The 12,127-nt window shown below is 35.7% G+C and overlaps 2 protein-coding genes across 5 annotated transcripts; both read left to right on the top strand.

Annotated features, from left to right (window-relative positions):
• The first annotated feature begins 3,089 nt into the window (after nt 1–3,089).
• On the top strand, nt 3,090–6,029 carry LOC104780506 (putative anion transporter 4, chloroplastic). 4 transcript variants are annotated; one of them, XM_010505014.2, is made up of 9 exons: nt 3,090–3,662; nt 3,791–4,017; nt 4,131–4,494; nt 4,658–4,702; nt 4,789–4,935; nt 5,082–5,219; nt 5,299–5,332; nt 5,477–5,656; nt 5,758–6,029. In XM_010505014.2, the coding sequence occupies exons 2-9, from the start codon at nt 3,869–3,871 to the stop codon at nt 5,763–5,765; spliced, it is 1,065 nt and encodes a 354-aa protein (XP_010503316.2). In that variant the 5' UTR covers nt 3,090–3,662; nt 3,791–3,868; the 3' UTR covers nt 5,766–6,029. The 4 variants fall into 4 exon arrangements, with proteins under 4 accessions (XP_010503316.2, XP_010503315.2, XP_010503314.2 ...); XM_010505013.3 differs by having other exon boundaries at nt 3,090–3,673; nt 5,761–6,029; XM_010505012.3 differs by having other exon boundaries at nt 3,090–3,673.
• Nucleotides 6,030–6,346: 317 nt separating this feature from the next.
• LOC104780505 (alpha-glucan phosphorylase 2, cytosolic) lies at nt 6,347–11,850 on the top strand. The gene is made up of 16 exons (XM_087510321.1): nt 6,347–6,934; nt 7,015–7,229; nt 7,403–7,582; nt 7,675–7,851; nt 7,930–8,015; nt 8,171–8,360; nt 8,443–8,535; nt 8,787–8,971; nt 9,056–9,173; nt 9,245–9,373; nt 9,468–9,686; nt 9,768–9,971; nt 10,299–10,457; nt 10,775–11,038; nt 11,199–11,389; nt 11,486–11,850. Exons 2-16 carry the CDS (start codon nt 7,026–7,028, stop codon nt 11,610–11,612), a joined length of 2,526 nt encoding a protein of 841 aa, XP_087366447.1. The 5' UTR covers nt 6,347–6,934; nt 7,015–7,025; the 3' UTR covers nt 11,613–11,850.
• Nucleotides 11,851–12,127: the final 277 nt, after the last annotated feature.

The raw sequence follows: 12,127 nt of genomic DNA, 5'->3' as shown, positions 1-12,127 counted from the left end.
AATATTAAATCAAAAACAAAATAATAGATAAAAACGTTATTTCAGTTCATTTTAAATAACATATTAAACATTTATAATTATGTTTATAAAAATAAACTTTATAAATTTTAAATTTGTGAAATTAAAATTTTAAAAATACACTAAAATGATGATACTACAATTTTAGGCGGTCAAAACGGTCGTCTAGGCGGTGCTATAGCGCCTAGTGCCTAGACGGGGTGGAGGCGGACGCATAGAACGTTTTTTCGAACACTGTTTAAGATTAAAATTGATGTCAACATTTGTATCAGTTTATTTAAGTGATGTTAGTATTTATGTCCCTTAATTAAACTGATTTAAAATTAGTGTCAATTATTAAAAATGATTACAATAATTGCATCAGTTTCAAGTACCGATTGTATTATTAATATCCCTTGTACTGATGTTATTTAGTGTTAGTTTTCGAAGTGATTTTAATTTTTTTTATAATTGACAATAACCGATTCAAATAATAGAATCAGTAATATATAACTGATGTAAAACTAGTGTCAATTTTCTAAAGTGATTATAATAATTGTATCTGCATTAATCGATTTGAGATATTATTATCATCTGTACATAATTGATGGTAACTTTATGTCAGTTTTTATAAATGATTCTAATAATTGTTTCAGTTAAAAAAACTAATGCGAATATTTTTCTCATAGTATTTATAATTGAATTTTAATTCCAGAATAGTTTATTTAATTGATTTAAGAAATTAAAAATACAAAACGAAAAAGAATTGAATAAAAGAACCCACATATTAAATATAAATTAGAAATAGATAACATAAATCATCCATCGTGCAAATTCATAAAACATAAATAAATCAAAGTTGCTAAGAAATATTGTAAAACTAATGTAAAATATCATTGTATCATCACACGAAATTTTTCGTAGGCCTCCACGTCTTCTTCCAAGACACCTCTGTCACCGCAGATTTCATTTCTCCTCGCCTCTTAGGAGTAGCAGCAGGTGATGATCGAATAGTGAGTTTGCTTTATGATTATTGACGACATGATGGTTATATATATATATATATATAGATATATATATATATATATATATATAGGGTGATTAAGTGTTATTTTTCAAATGAAAAAGAGATCATTTCATAACCCTAAAGAATATACTAGTGCAAAAAGATTTTGTTCCATATACTAGTTAGTAGTTAGAAATTGTTTGTTATATATATGAGAGGAATTATAAACAAATGATGAGTTCATTTAGATGTGGTAATTTTTGTTTTTAAGATGTCATATAGATATTGTTTAGTTATACATATATTTTAATTTCTCTTTTTTTTTTTTTTGTTTTGGTTGCTCACACATATAGTGTTATTTTCATCATACATTGTTTTTTTCTAAAGTAATTTTATTAGTTGCAAACTAATGTAATTGTGGTTTCCGACAGTGTCGTAAGCTAGACTAAAGCGAACACAACCATTTTTGTTTACCGTATGTCTATTTCTATGACTTTTCTTTTAACAAAACAAAATCTAAAATAAACAAAGCATATTTTTACAGAATGTTGAGACTTTTTGCAGGAAAAAATACAGAAAAAAATAAACTAGAAGTTGATTAAGAAGATGTCATCGCGATCACTACATCAATCATACAACTTACTTGATGAATTAAGGTTCCAGAAAAATAGAGATACATATAGCTAGGTTTGCATTGTTTAGATGATGATTTGCTATAATATTATTAATGGATCAACTTTTTCAATATTTTTATCTTCTAATTACATTTATTTTTTAACATCAGTTTTAATTGATGTAAATTTTGTATTGTTTTAAAAATGATTTTTACTAAACATGAATAGATACATCAATTATCTAAATGATGTAAATGTATATTTTAAATCGACTTTTAAAAGTGATACAATATAATAGAAACTGAATCAATTTTAATTAACTGATATTAAATTAGATAATTATAATTATCAATTAAATTAATTGATGCTAAGTCATATATATATATACATATTTGCTTCATTTATCCATAAATAATTTAAACTTGCATTATTTAGTCTTGTGATACAATTTAATTTAGAGAATTTGTTAGAAATACCTTTTTTGAGATATCTCTTTTCAAAAATATCCTATTTTTTGAACATTTTCATTTTGCCCTCTTTTACACAATTACAATATGTTAAATTAATTTATAATATTTTTTTTTAGGTTTGGGTTCTCTATTTTATATTTAGGGTATAGTTTTTAGAGCATAAGGTTTAGTATTTGGGGTTTAGAGTTTTGAATTTAGTCATTTTATATATTAAAAAAATATTTTTGAAAATAAATACCATAAATGAGTATTTTTGAAAAGTAAAATCGAAAAATAAGTATTTTTAAAAATTCGGTACAATTTAAGTGATACAACACACTTCTTTTGTTTGTAGTGATTATAGAGACACAAAATTATCCAACTCAATATTAAACATCCTATATATATATTTATTTCAACTGCATTTAACTAATCATGTTTCCTGCTAATTTTTCCTTTTTTTTTTCTTACCTAGCTTAGTAAGCTAACATGCTACATATATAGTACTCGGCATATGTAATATACGTCGAAGCCTTGATGAATAACTAGTTAAACAGGTAAGATATATAAAAATTAAAAGGAATATATCCAGGATGCGACTATAATTTAATTGGATAACACGAGTAACATAGAGATTCGGATCTCCGACAAGTTCCCAAGAGAGCCTGTGTGTTCTTCAAAAAAACATTAGTAAGTCCCGAAGCCAAACAGTGTTTACGATATTACTATAGTTTATACTTTTTCTTTTTGTCGACACATACATACTGTATTTATTGTAATTGTTCTCATTTTCTGATAAAGATTGGAATCTTCCACGTGCTTACTCCAGATACAGTGACTGACAATTACTTTTTGATTGATTTGTTTAGCTAAAGATGGGATTACTCTTAAACTCCTGAATTTAAATACCCTTATCTAGGCAAAATTAAAATTCGTTTATACACTTTTATCATATCATGCTAATTAAAAAGCCCAAAACATACGGGCCTATTAAATGTTAATGGGCCCCAAAACGACGCGGATGTGTCACGCGATTTGGTTGTTGCAATCCGTAGACACCAACCGAGCGAGCATCTTCATCTTCATCTTCATCTTCGTCTTCTTCTTCTTCACTTACCGAACTAAATTACTAAGCGCTTAGCTCCAATTGGTGAAAAATGTGTTACTCTCTCTCTTTACAACCCTCAATAGACTACCGTAATCGCAAAACCCCAAAAATCCATGGAGATCGAGCAGTCTTGACTTCGAGCTTACCTACACTGAGGTTTCCGTCGTTGCCGGAGCGAGACCGCCGGAAAAAGTTGTTACTCTGCTCCGGGGGAGGCGTAGGCTCCTTGAAATTCGACGGAAACACTCCTGTGGAGCTATGTGGTATTATTCCACGTCATCGATTTAGAGTGTCTTGCAGCGATGCTCGCCGTACGCCGGCGGAGGTGACTGCGCAACCTGATTTTTCGGAATTTATAACGTCGGAGAGAGTGAAGGTTGTTGCGATGCTCGCGCTTGCTCTAGCGCTGTGCAATGCGGATCGTGTTGTGATGTCCGTTGCGATTGTTCCTCTTTCGCTTTCTCGTGGATGGAGCAAATCTTTTTCCGGTATCGTTCAGGTCAACTCTTTCAAGATTTTGATTCCTTCATATATTGTTTTGGTAAACAATTCAGTATTAAGTCGTTCTACTGTGCTCGTTGGTCTCATACTTTCTTGAATGTTTCTTTTTTGGTAGTCATCGTTTCTATGGGGATACTTAATTTCACCAATAGCTGGGGGAACTTTGGTGGACCGTTATGGTGGTAAGGTAGTCATGGCTTGGGGTGTGGCTTTGTGGTCGTTGGCTACTTTTCTTACCCCTTGGGCAGCTGATACTTCTTTGTGGGCACTGCTTGCTGCAAGAGCTATGGTGGGGGTTGCTGAAGGAGTGGCTCTTCCTTGTATGAACAACATGGTTGCGAGGTACTGATAGTATGTTTCTCAGTACTATTTCCAAATGTGATTGAGGCACACTCATGATTTTGAAACGAGCAGACACTGGTTATTGGGTTCTTAGTGATGGTCTTTTGATGTAGATGGTTTCCCCCAACGGAACGTTCTAGAGCTGTTGGCATTGCAATGGCGGGGTTTCAGCTTGGGAATGTTGTAGGACTCATGTTGTCTCCTATTCTTATGTCTCAAGGCGGTATATATGGCCCTTTTGTAATATTTGGGTTATCGGGGTTCCTATGGTTGCTTGTGTGGCTCTCTGCGACGTCGAGTGTGCCAGATCGACATCCACAGATTACAAAGTCTGAACTTGAGTATATAAAGCAAAAGCAGCAAACGTCTACTAGGGTGAACAAACAATACATAACAGGTGGAATACCTCCTTTTGGACGCCTTCTCTCCAAGATGCCGACTTGGGCTGTTATAGTTGCAAATTCCATGCATAGCTGGGTATGTATGAAGATTCCTCTCAATTCAACTCTTTCCTTCTTGGAACTATGAGGATTTCTTGTTGAAGTGAAATTGTTAGCACCAACTGCTATGACTTGTTATGATCAGGTGCTTTCCTATCTGTTGAATTTCATTTAACTATGACTTAATTACTTATTTCCAGGGTTTCTTTGTGATTCTTTCATGGATGCCCATATACTTCAATACAGTAAGGCCCTATCACCAACAAATTCTAAATAGAAATTTTGTTGCTTTTACTCTTCTTAAGAAATTTAAGAGAATATCATGCTGCAGGTATATCATGTGAACCTCAAACAAGCTTCTTGGTTTAGTGCTGTTCCATGGAGTATGATGGCTTTCACAGGATACCTTGCTGGTTTTTGGTCGGACTTGTTGATACGACGTGGTACAAGCATCACCTTAACGCGAAAAATCATGCAGGTTTGTGATTCCTGTCTCACAGGATTCATTGAATCAAGCAAGTGGTCCCTCGGACTGAAGAGTTCTGTATACATATCAAAATGGTGTTGAAGTGTTCATTGAGCCTTTTTCTTTTCTTTTGCTGACTGATGGATTTCATTTGGCAGTCCATTGGTTTCATTGGTCCTGGAATTGCTCTTATTGGTCTAACGACAGCAAAACAACCTTTAGTAGCATCAGCCTGGCTCAGTTTAGCTGTTGGGCTAAAATCATTCAGCCATTTGGGGTTTCTTATTAACCTTCAGGTACCCAAGCGTGTGTATCATACTTAACCCACACTACAAATTTTGAGTATCTTTCACATCTGACTTCCTCTTGTTTCAGGAAATTGCTCCAGAGTATTCTGGTGTTCTACATGGTACACTTTCTAATTCTCCTTTAATAGACATTGGTTTCCAGAGTTCCTATTGGTTCAATTATCACCGATGGCTACTTTGTACCTCTGAGAAGAAATTGGCCTTAGAAATCGTTTGACTGGTATTCACCTTTTATATTGTTATAGGAATGTGTCTTACTGCTGGAACATTGGCTGCAATAGTTGGAACTGTTGGAGCTGGTTTCTTTGTAGAACTTTTGGGTTCCTTCCAAGGATTTATTCTTCTTACAGCAATATTATATCTCCTTTCCGCTCTCTTTTACAACATATATGCAACTGGAGAAAGAGTCGATTTTGACACAACAGGTTGGTATTTTCTTGAGTTATGGCTGTTTGCTTTCTGGTGTTCAGTTTCGTCAATTTTGTAATGATTTGTTGTTCCAATAATTTGCAAATGGTCCTCTTAGCAGCTTGAAGGAGGAGGACAAATCCACACATAAGAGATGGAGCATCAGCCAGTAGAGAAGTTGCAAATCTAAATAGAATCAAGCTACTTCTCTTTAAGTACATATATAAGGAACAAGATATATCCGGCCTTGTATAGAAGTTAGAAAAGATATCCACATTATTCTTCTCCTCCTCGATAAACAAATGAAAAATGTAGCAAGTTTTCCAATGTTGATGATTGAGTGTAGTGGAAACGCCTGTGAGAAGATAATGAAAAACAATGTTGAGTTAACTGATGACTTGTTTTTGTTAATTACACGTTGAATGTTAAAACCTCGAAGAAATTAGAAACTGAATCTAAAAGGGCACGGAAGCAGAGGAAAAGTGAAGTTTCAGCAGGTGCAGATCCGTGATTTTGGTACCTTGAGGTGCGCGCACTTTTCTCTACTTCGTGATTTTACATACATACACACGTGTTCATGTAGCTCTTTCCCACTCTAGTCCTCTCTCATTACCGTATTGATACGTAACGTAAGCAATCGAGCCACTACGTTTGGCTTTTTTACTCAGATTGGTTATAAATTTTGAATTTCTTCCGTTTGGCAAAATGTTGAAACTAAAAGAAATTTCAGAATCTTCCTTCTTGATTCTTTTCTTTTCTCATTCTTATTGTTCCATCAAATTCCTAAAAAAAGTCACTTATTTTCTTTTTTTAATGAATGTCTACATTAGGTTATCAAATAGTATTTTCTTTCTAATTAAAGTTCTTAGAAAAATGATCAATGGTCCCCAATCCCCAATACAAGAGGTGTTCTTTTTATACGAAAATAACATGAAGGGTCTCTCTAACTAAAAAACAAAGAGATGTGGGGGCTCCTAGAAGATATTTTCAACAAGAAAAATCACAAAGCTCTCCTGAGCTTCCTCTGACACATAAAAAACTTCAATTCACTCTCTTTTCTTGTGATCCTCACACTTTCAATCCTTCCGGAAAATCAAAAATCAAAAATCAAATCGCCAAAACGAAAAAAACAGAGACTCAAATTAAAACAACAACAAAACTAACGTTTCTGAAAAATATCTTACGCTTCTTTTTTTTTTTAGTATATACTGATTTCTCCATAGTATCTTTCTGCTTCATATAAGTTCTCTCAAGTGTCTCTTCATCTCTTCCCCAAATTACAGTTTCAAAATTTGGTAAATTGCTCACTAATTTTGATCTTAGTATTTTCTTTACTTCGGCAATAATTTCTGAATAACAGTGGTTGTTGTTTCAGGGAGATAAGCGATGGCGAACACGAATGGAAAAGCTGCGACGAGTTTGCCGGAGAAAATCTCGGCGAAGGCTAATCCGGAGGCGAACGAAGCTACGGAGATCGCTGGGAATATCCTCTACCACGCCAAGTACAGTCCACATTTCTCTCCGTTAAAGTTCGGGCCTGAGCAAGCTCTCTACGCTACGGCTGAGAGTCTTCGCGATCGTCTCATTCAGGTAATCAGTAAAGTAGATTTGAGTGTTTTAATTTATGGTTTTTCTCGTGGTTAGGTTCAACTGAATTTGCAGTTGTAGGGATCTTTCAAAGTTGATCTGAAACTATGAATGTGTTAATTTGTGTGTTTATGTGAGAGTGATATTAACTTGGGGATGTGTGAATTGTTTTGCAGCTGTGGAATGAGACTTATGTTCATTTTAACAAAGTTGATCCGAAACAAACATACTACTTGTCAATGGAGTATCTCCAAGGTCGTGCTTTGACAAATGCCATTGGGAATTTGAACCTTCAAGGTCCATATGCTGATGCACTGCGTAAGCTCGGTTATGAGCTTGAGGAGATAGCCGAGCAGGTACTTTTTGAGTTACTTGGGATTTTGATAATTTCTTTTTGATATTTTCCCCATTGGAAATGTTTTTGAGCTTTTCTGTTATGAAATTGTAGGAGAAAGATGCAGCTCTGGGGAATGGTGGGTTGGGGAGACTTGCCTCTTGCTTCTTGGATTCGATGGCTACCCTAAATTTGCCTGCTTGGGGTTATGGGTTGAGGTACAGACATGGGCTGTTTAAGCAACTTATCTCACAGAAAGGTCAAGAAGAGATTCCAGAGGACTGGCTTGAGGTGATGTTATATTGATGTGGTGATTTCGACAGATTATTTTGAGACTGTAACTCATCCTGTTTTAGTGGGAATTTGCAGAAGTTCAGCCCATGGGAAATTGTGAGGCACGACGTTGTATTCCCTGTCAGATTTTTCGGCAGTGTTGAGATAAATCCAGATGGATCGTAAGTATTAATGTTGGAACTTAAATGACTAAACATATGTCTGTACTTGAGATTTCTGTGGATGTATACACTAGGAGTTTTGCTATGTGTTCTCTGAATTTTCACCGAGCTTGCTCTTAAAAAAGCATTTAATGGATCAATTGACGATTTTGCAGACGGAAATGGGTAGGCGGTGATGTTGTACAAGCTCTTGCTTATGACGTGCCAATCCCAGGATTTAACACAAAGAACACAATCAGTCTCCGTCTCTGGGAAGCAAAAGCTAGAGCGGAGGATCTTGATCTTTTTCAGTTCAATGAAGGAGAATATGAATTGGCTGCGCAGCTACGTTCTCGAGCTCAACAGGTTATCTTTTACGTACTGCTTTATCTTCTTTTGCCTTGTGGCTTTCTGTTTCACTCTAACAATGAAATGTATATATATGCAGATTTGCACTGTGTTATATCCAGGAGATGCTACCGAGAATGGGAAGTTATTACGTTTAAAACAACAGTTCTTTCTCTGCAGTGCTTCGCTTCAGGTTTGTCAATTTGATTGTAGGTTCCTTTCATTTTCTTCATTATTCTTAAGCCATAATGTATTGGATCAACTTAGGACTCTCTGATGGATGTCATTATGGACTGAAAACGATTAATTGTGGGCAAATATAAATTCAAAATAAATTTCATGTTGGCATATAAATTGGAACAAGAATTCCAAAATGACTACTACTTTCAAGTGATTCATAATTTTATTAGTACTTCCTCTTCACAATATGGGAACCTATGGCAGGATATTATATCAAGATTTCATGAGAGGAGCACGACCGAAGGCAGCCGGAAATGGTCAGACTTTCCAAGTAAAGTTGCTGTTCAAATGAATGACACACACCCAACTCTTGCAATCCCTGAGCTCATGCGATTGCTAATGGATGAAAATGGACTTGGATGGGATGAAGCTTGGGATGTGACATCAAGGTACTACATTTGTGCATGAACCAATCAGTATATCCGACAAAGTTTTTCCACTTTTCTGTTCGGACTTACTTGTAAGGTGTGCAGGACCGTTGCTTACACCAATCACACTGTCCTTCCCGAAGCGTTAGAGAAATGGTCACAATCTTTGATGTGGAAGCTTCTTCCTCGTCATATGGAAATAATAACAGAGATTGATAAGAGGGTATTTTTCTGATCATTCTAATGATTTGTTTCTGTCATCTCTTGCAATAATAGAGTATTACCATTCTGCAGTTTGTGAAAACCATTCGCGATACACGAGTTGATCTCGAGGACAAGATTTCAAGTTTGAGCATCTTAGATAACAATCCCCAAAAGCCTGTGGTGAGAATGGCTAACTTATGTGTTGTATCCTCGCATACAGTAAGTGTCCCCTCTGTCAAGATTATATTATATTTATTTTAAGTCCCATTTAGTCTTCATGTTTGAAGTGCTAATTATGAGAGCCTTTTGACAGGTGAATGGCGTTGCTCAGTTACACAGTGATATCTTGAAGGCTGAGTTATTCGCAGACTATGTCTCTATATGGCCAAACAAGTTTCAAAACAAGACTAATGGCATCACACCTCGGAGGTGGCTACGTTTCTGCAGCCCTGAGCTCAGTGATATAATCACAAAGTGGTTGAAGACTGACAAATGGATCACTGATCTTGACCTACTTACTGGTCTTCGGCAGGTCTGATTTTTATTTATTTGAGAACCAGATTTGCAATGGGTTTTTATGTTGCCATGCTGATGTTATCTCTTCTTCTGCTAGTTTGCGGACAATGAAGAACTCCAATCTGAATGGGCTTCTGCGAAGACAGCCAATAAGAAACGTTTGGCTCAGTATATAGAGCGTGTAACTGGTGTGAGTATTGATCCGACAAGCTTATTTGACATACAAGTTAAGCGTATCCACGAATACAAGAGGCAGCTGATGAACATTCTTGGAGTAATTTATAGATTCAAAAAGTTAAAGGTACAGTTGGCTTACCCATCTATCTGGATTTGCCTTATGATTCCTAGTAGTTTATCTATGTTTTTTCCTTTGCGTGAAAAGTTATGGTAGACCTAATGCTATATAAACAAGTAAAAATAAGTGAGATACTTCAGGGCACTCCCTTTCCCTTGGCAAAATTTTCCAAAGTTTTTATGAGCTTTCTACATGTCGGTTCTAGCCAAAACTCATAAAGCTTCCCTGGGAACTTTTTATGCTTTTAACCAAAAGAAAATGTCCATAAACCATTGCTTAGGTCATGTATGTATTTCTTGTTTGACATTCTTTTCCTACGGCTAAATGTTACAGGAGATGAAGCCTGAGGAAAGGAAGAAAACAGTTCCTCGTACTGTCATGATTGGGGGTAAAGCATTTGCAACCTATACAAATGCAAAACGGATAGTGAAACTAGTGAATGATGTTGGCGACGTTGTTAACAGCGATCCAGAGGTCAACGAATACCTAAAGGTAACATTGCCTGAGTCTTCTTAAAATGTTATCCGTGTAACTTAGAGATAGCTAAACACGATGATTGCTTGCTTGCGTGATAGTGATGTTTGCCTCAGTTTGTTGCTGATTTGTCAATGTCAAATATTACAGATTTTTGTATCTCTCAAGATAAGGTTTCTTTTGGTTAAGTCTAATGCTAATTAAGCCTCCTTCTGAGAGCAAATCATTCTTATTCTTGCTACTTTGATGCAAATGCAATGAATTACTTTCTCCTTTTATTTTCCTGAACATGGCTTGAAGAATTTTTAACTGGTTTAACGAATATGGTTCTCTAGGTGGTATTTGTTCCAAACTACAATGTCACTGTAGCAGAGATGCTTATACCCGGAAGTGAGCTATCTCAACACATCAGCACAGCAGGCATGGAGGCAAGTGGTACCAGCAATATGAAGTTCGCTCTTAATGGTTGCCTTATCATAGGAACCCTTGATGGGGCTAATGTTGAGATAAGAGAGGAGGTTGGCGAAGAAAATTTCTTTCTTTTTGGGGCAACAGCCGATCAGGTCCCTAGACTGCGTAAAGAAAGAGAAGATGGACTGGTATGCCACTCTCTCCTTTTCTCCCTTGCATACTTTTTGTCTCTGTGGAACAAATGTGAGCCACCATGACCATACCATGAAGAACCTTGTGATGAAATCACTGTATGCTGCTGTACTTTCTCTGACATGAAATGTTTATGTGCATGTTGAAACTTATCAGTTCAAACCCGATCCTCGGTTTGAAGAGGCGAAGCAGTTTGTCAAAAGTGGAGTGTTTGGGAGTTATGATTATGGTCCGCTCCTCGATTCTCTTGAGGGTAACACAGGTTTTGGGCGTGGTGATTACTTCCTGGTTGGGTATGATTTCCCAAGCTTCATGGACGCTCAGGCCAAAGTTGATGAAGCTTATAAGTAAGCCCATCTCTTAAACTTAACTTGTCCATTTTCATAGGTTTTTTTTAACAGAAACTGAATCGAAATGAATAATGAAATTCTTTAATGTGACAGGGACCGTAAGGGGTGGCTGAAGATGTCGATATTGAGCACAGCCGGTTCAGGAAAGTTCAGCAGTGACCGTACGATAGCTCAGTATGCCAAAGAGATTTGGAACATTGAGGCTTGTCCTGTTCCCTAAGTCCCGGTTACGTTCGTACATTCCCTACCTTACTTACCAAGACATCTCCATATCCACACACAGCTCCAAAGTCGATATTATCATATATATAAGAACTCTTAAGAATATAATCAAAATGAAATAAATGATGAAATTTTTCGTATGTGTAGTCCATGATGTTTGCTATATTCTAATTTTGCTCAATGAAAAGGTTATGTAAAATGCTATTTGAATGAAATTTCAAATTTGGTTTTAGTGATTTCTTTTCTCATTTTAAATTTTATTTTTGTATTGTGGTTTTTCACTTTCTTAAACCCTAACTTGAGTTTCATTCTTCTTGACTATTGTTTACTTTGTAAGTTGACTCAGTTCTGTACATATATGTAAAAACTGACTGATACTTAACTGAATAAGCAGAATCCAACTCTATAAAGCTGAACTTCAGTTTGAAATATAACTTTGGTGTATGTATATAAATGATCAAATACTATGTTGATCTCAATTATTCTTGGAGATAATATAATATTTAAACTAGA

This window comes from Camelina sativa, chromosome 4 (assembly GCF_030686135.1).
Source record: "Camelina sativa cultivar CO46 ecotype springtype chromosome 4, ASM3068613v1".
NCBI lineage: Eukaryota > Viridiplantae > Streptophyta > Magnoliopsida > Brassicales > Brassicaceae > Camelina > Camelina sativa.
The sequence above is the reverse complement of the archived record's forward strand: the minus strand, read 5'-3'. Positions and strand labels throughout refer to the sequence as shown.

Coding starts and splice junctions, on each gene's coding strand:
- LOC104780506 (XM_010505012.3), top strand. CDS start 3,224: ATGTGTTACTCTCTCTCTTTACAACCCTCAATAGACTACCGTAATCGC. Junction 4,495..4,657: donor CAAATTCCATGCATAGCTGG/GTATGTATGAAG, acceptor ACTTATTTCCAG/GGTTTCTTTGTGATTCTTTC. Junction 5,333..5,476: donor GTATTCTGGTGTTCTACATG/GTACACTTTCTA, acceptor ATATTGTTATAG/GAATGTGTCTTACTGCTGGA.
- LOC104780505 (XM_087510321.1), top strand. CDS start 7,026: ATGGCGAACACGAATGGAAAAGCTGCGACGAGTTTGCCGGAGAAAATC. Junction 7,852..7,929: donor TTCCAGAGGACTGGCTTGAG/GTGATGTTATAT, acceptor GGGAATTTGCAG/AAGTTCAGCCCATGGGAAAT. Junction 8,972..9,055: donor GCTTGGGATGTGACATCAAG/GTACTACATTTG, acceptor TAAGGTGTGCAG/GACCGTTGCTTACACCAATC.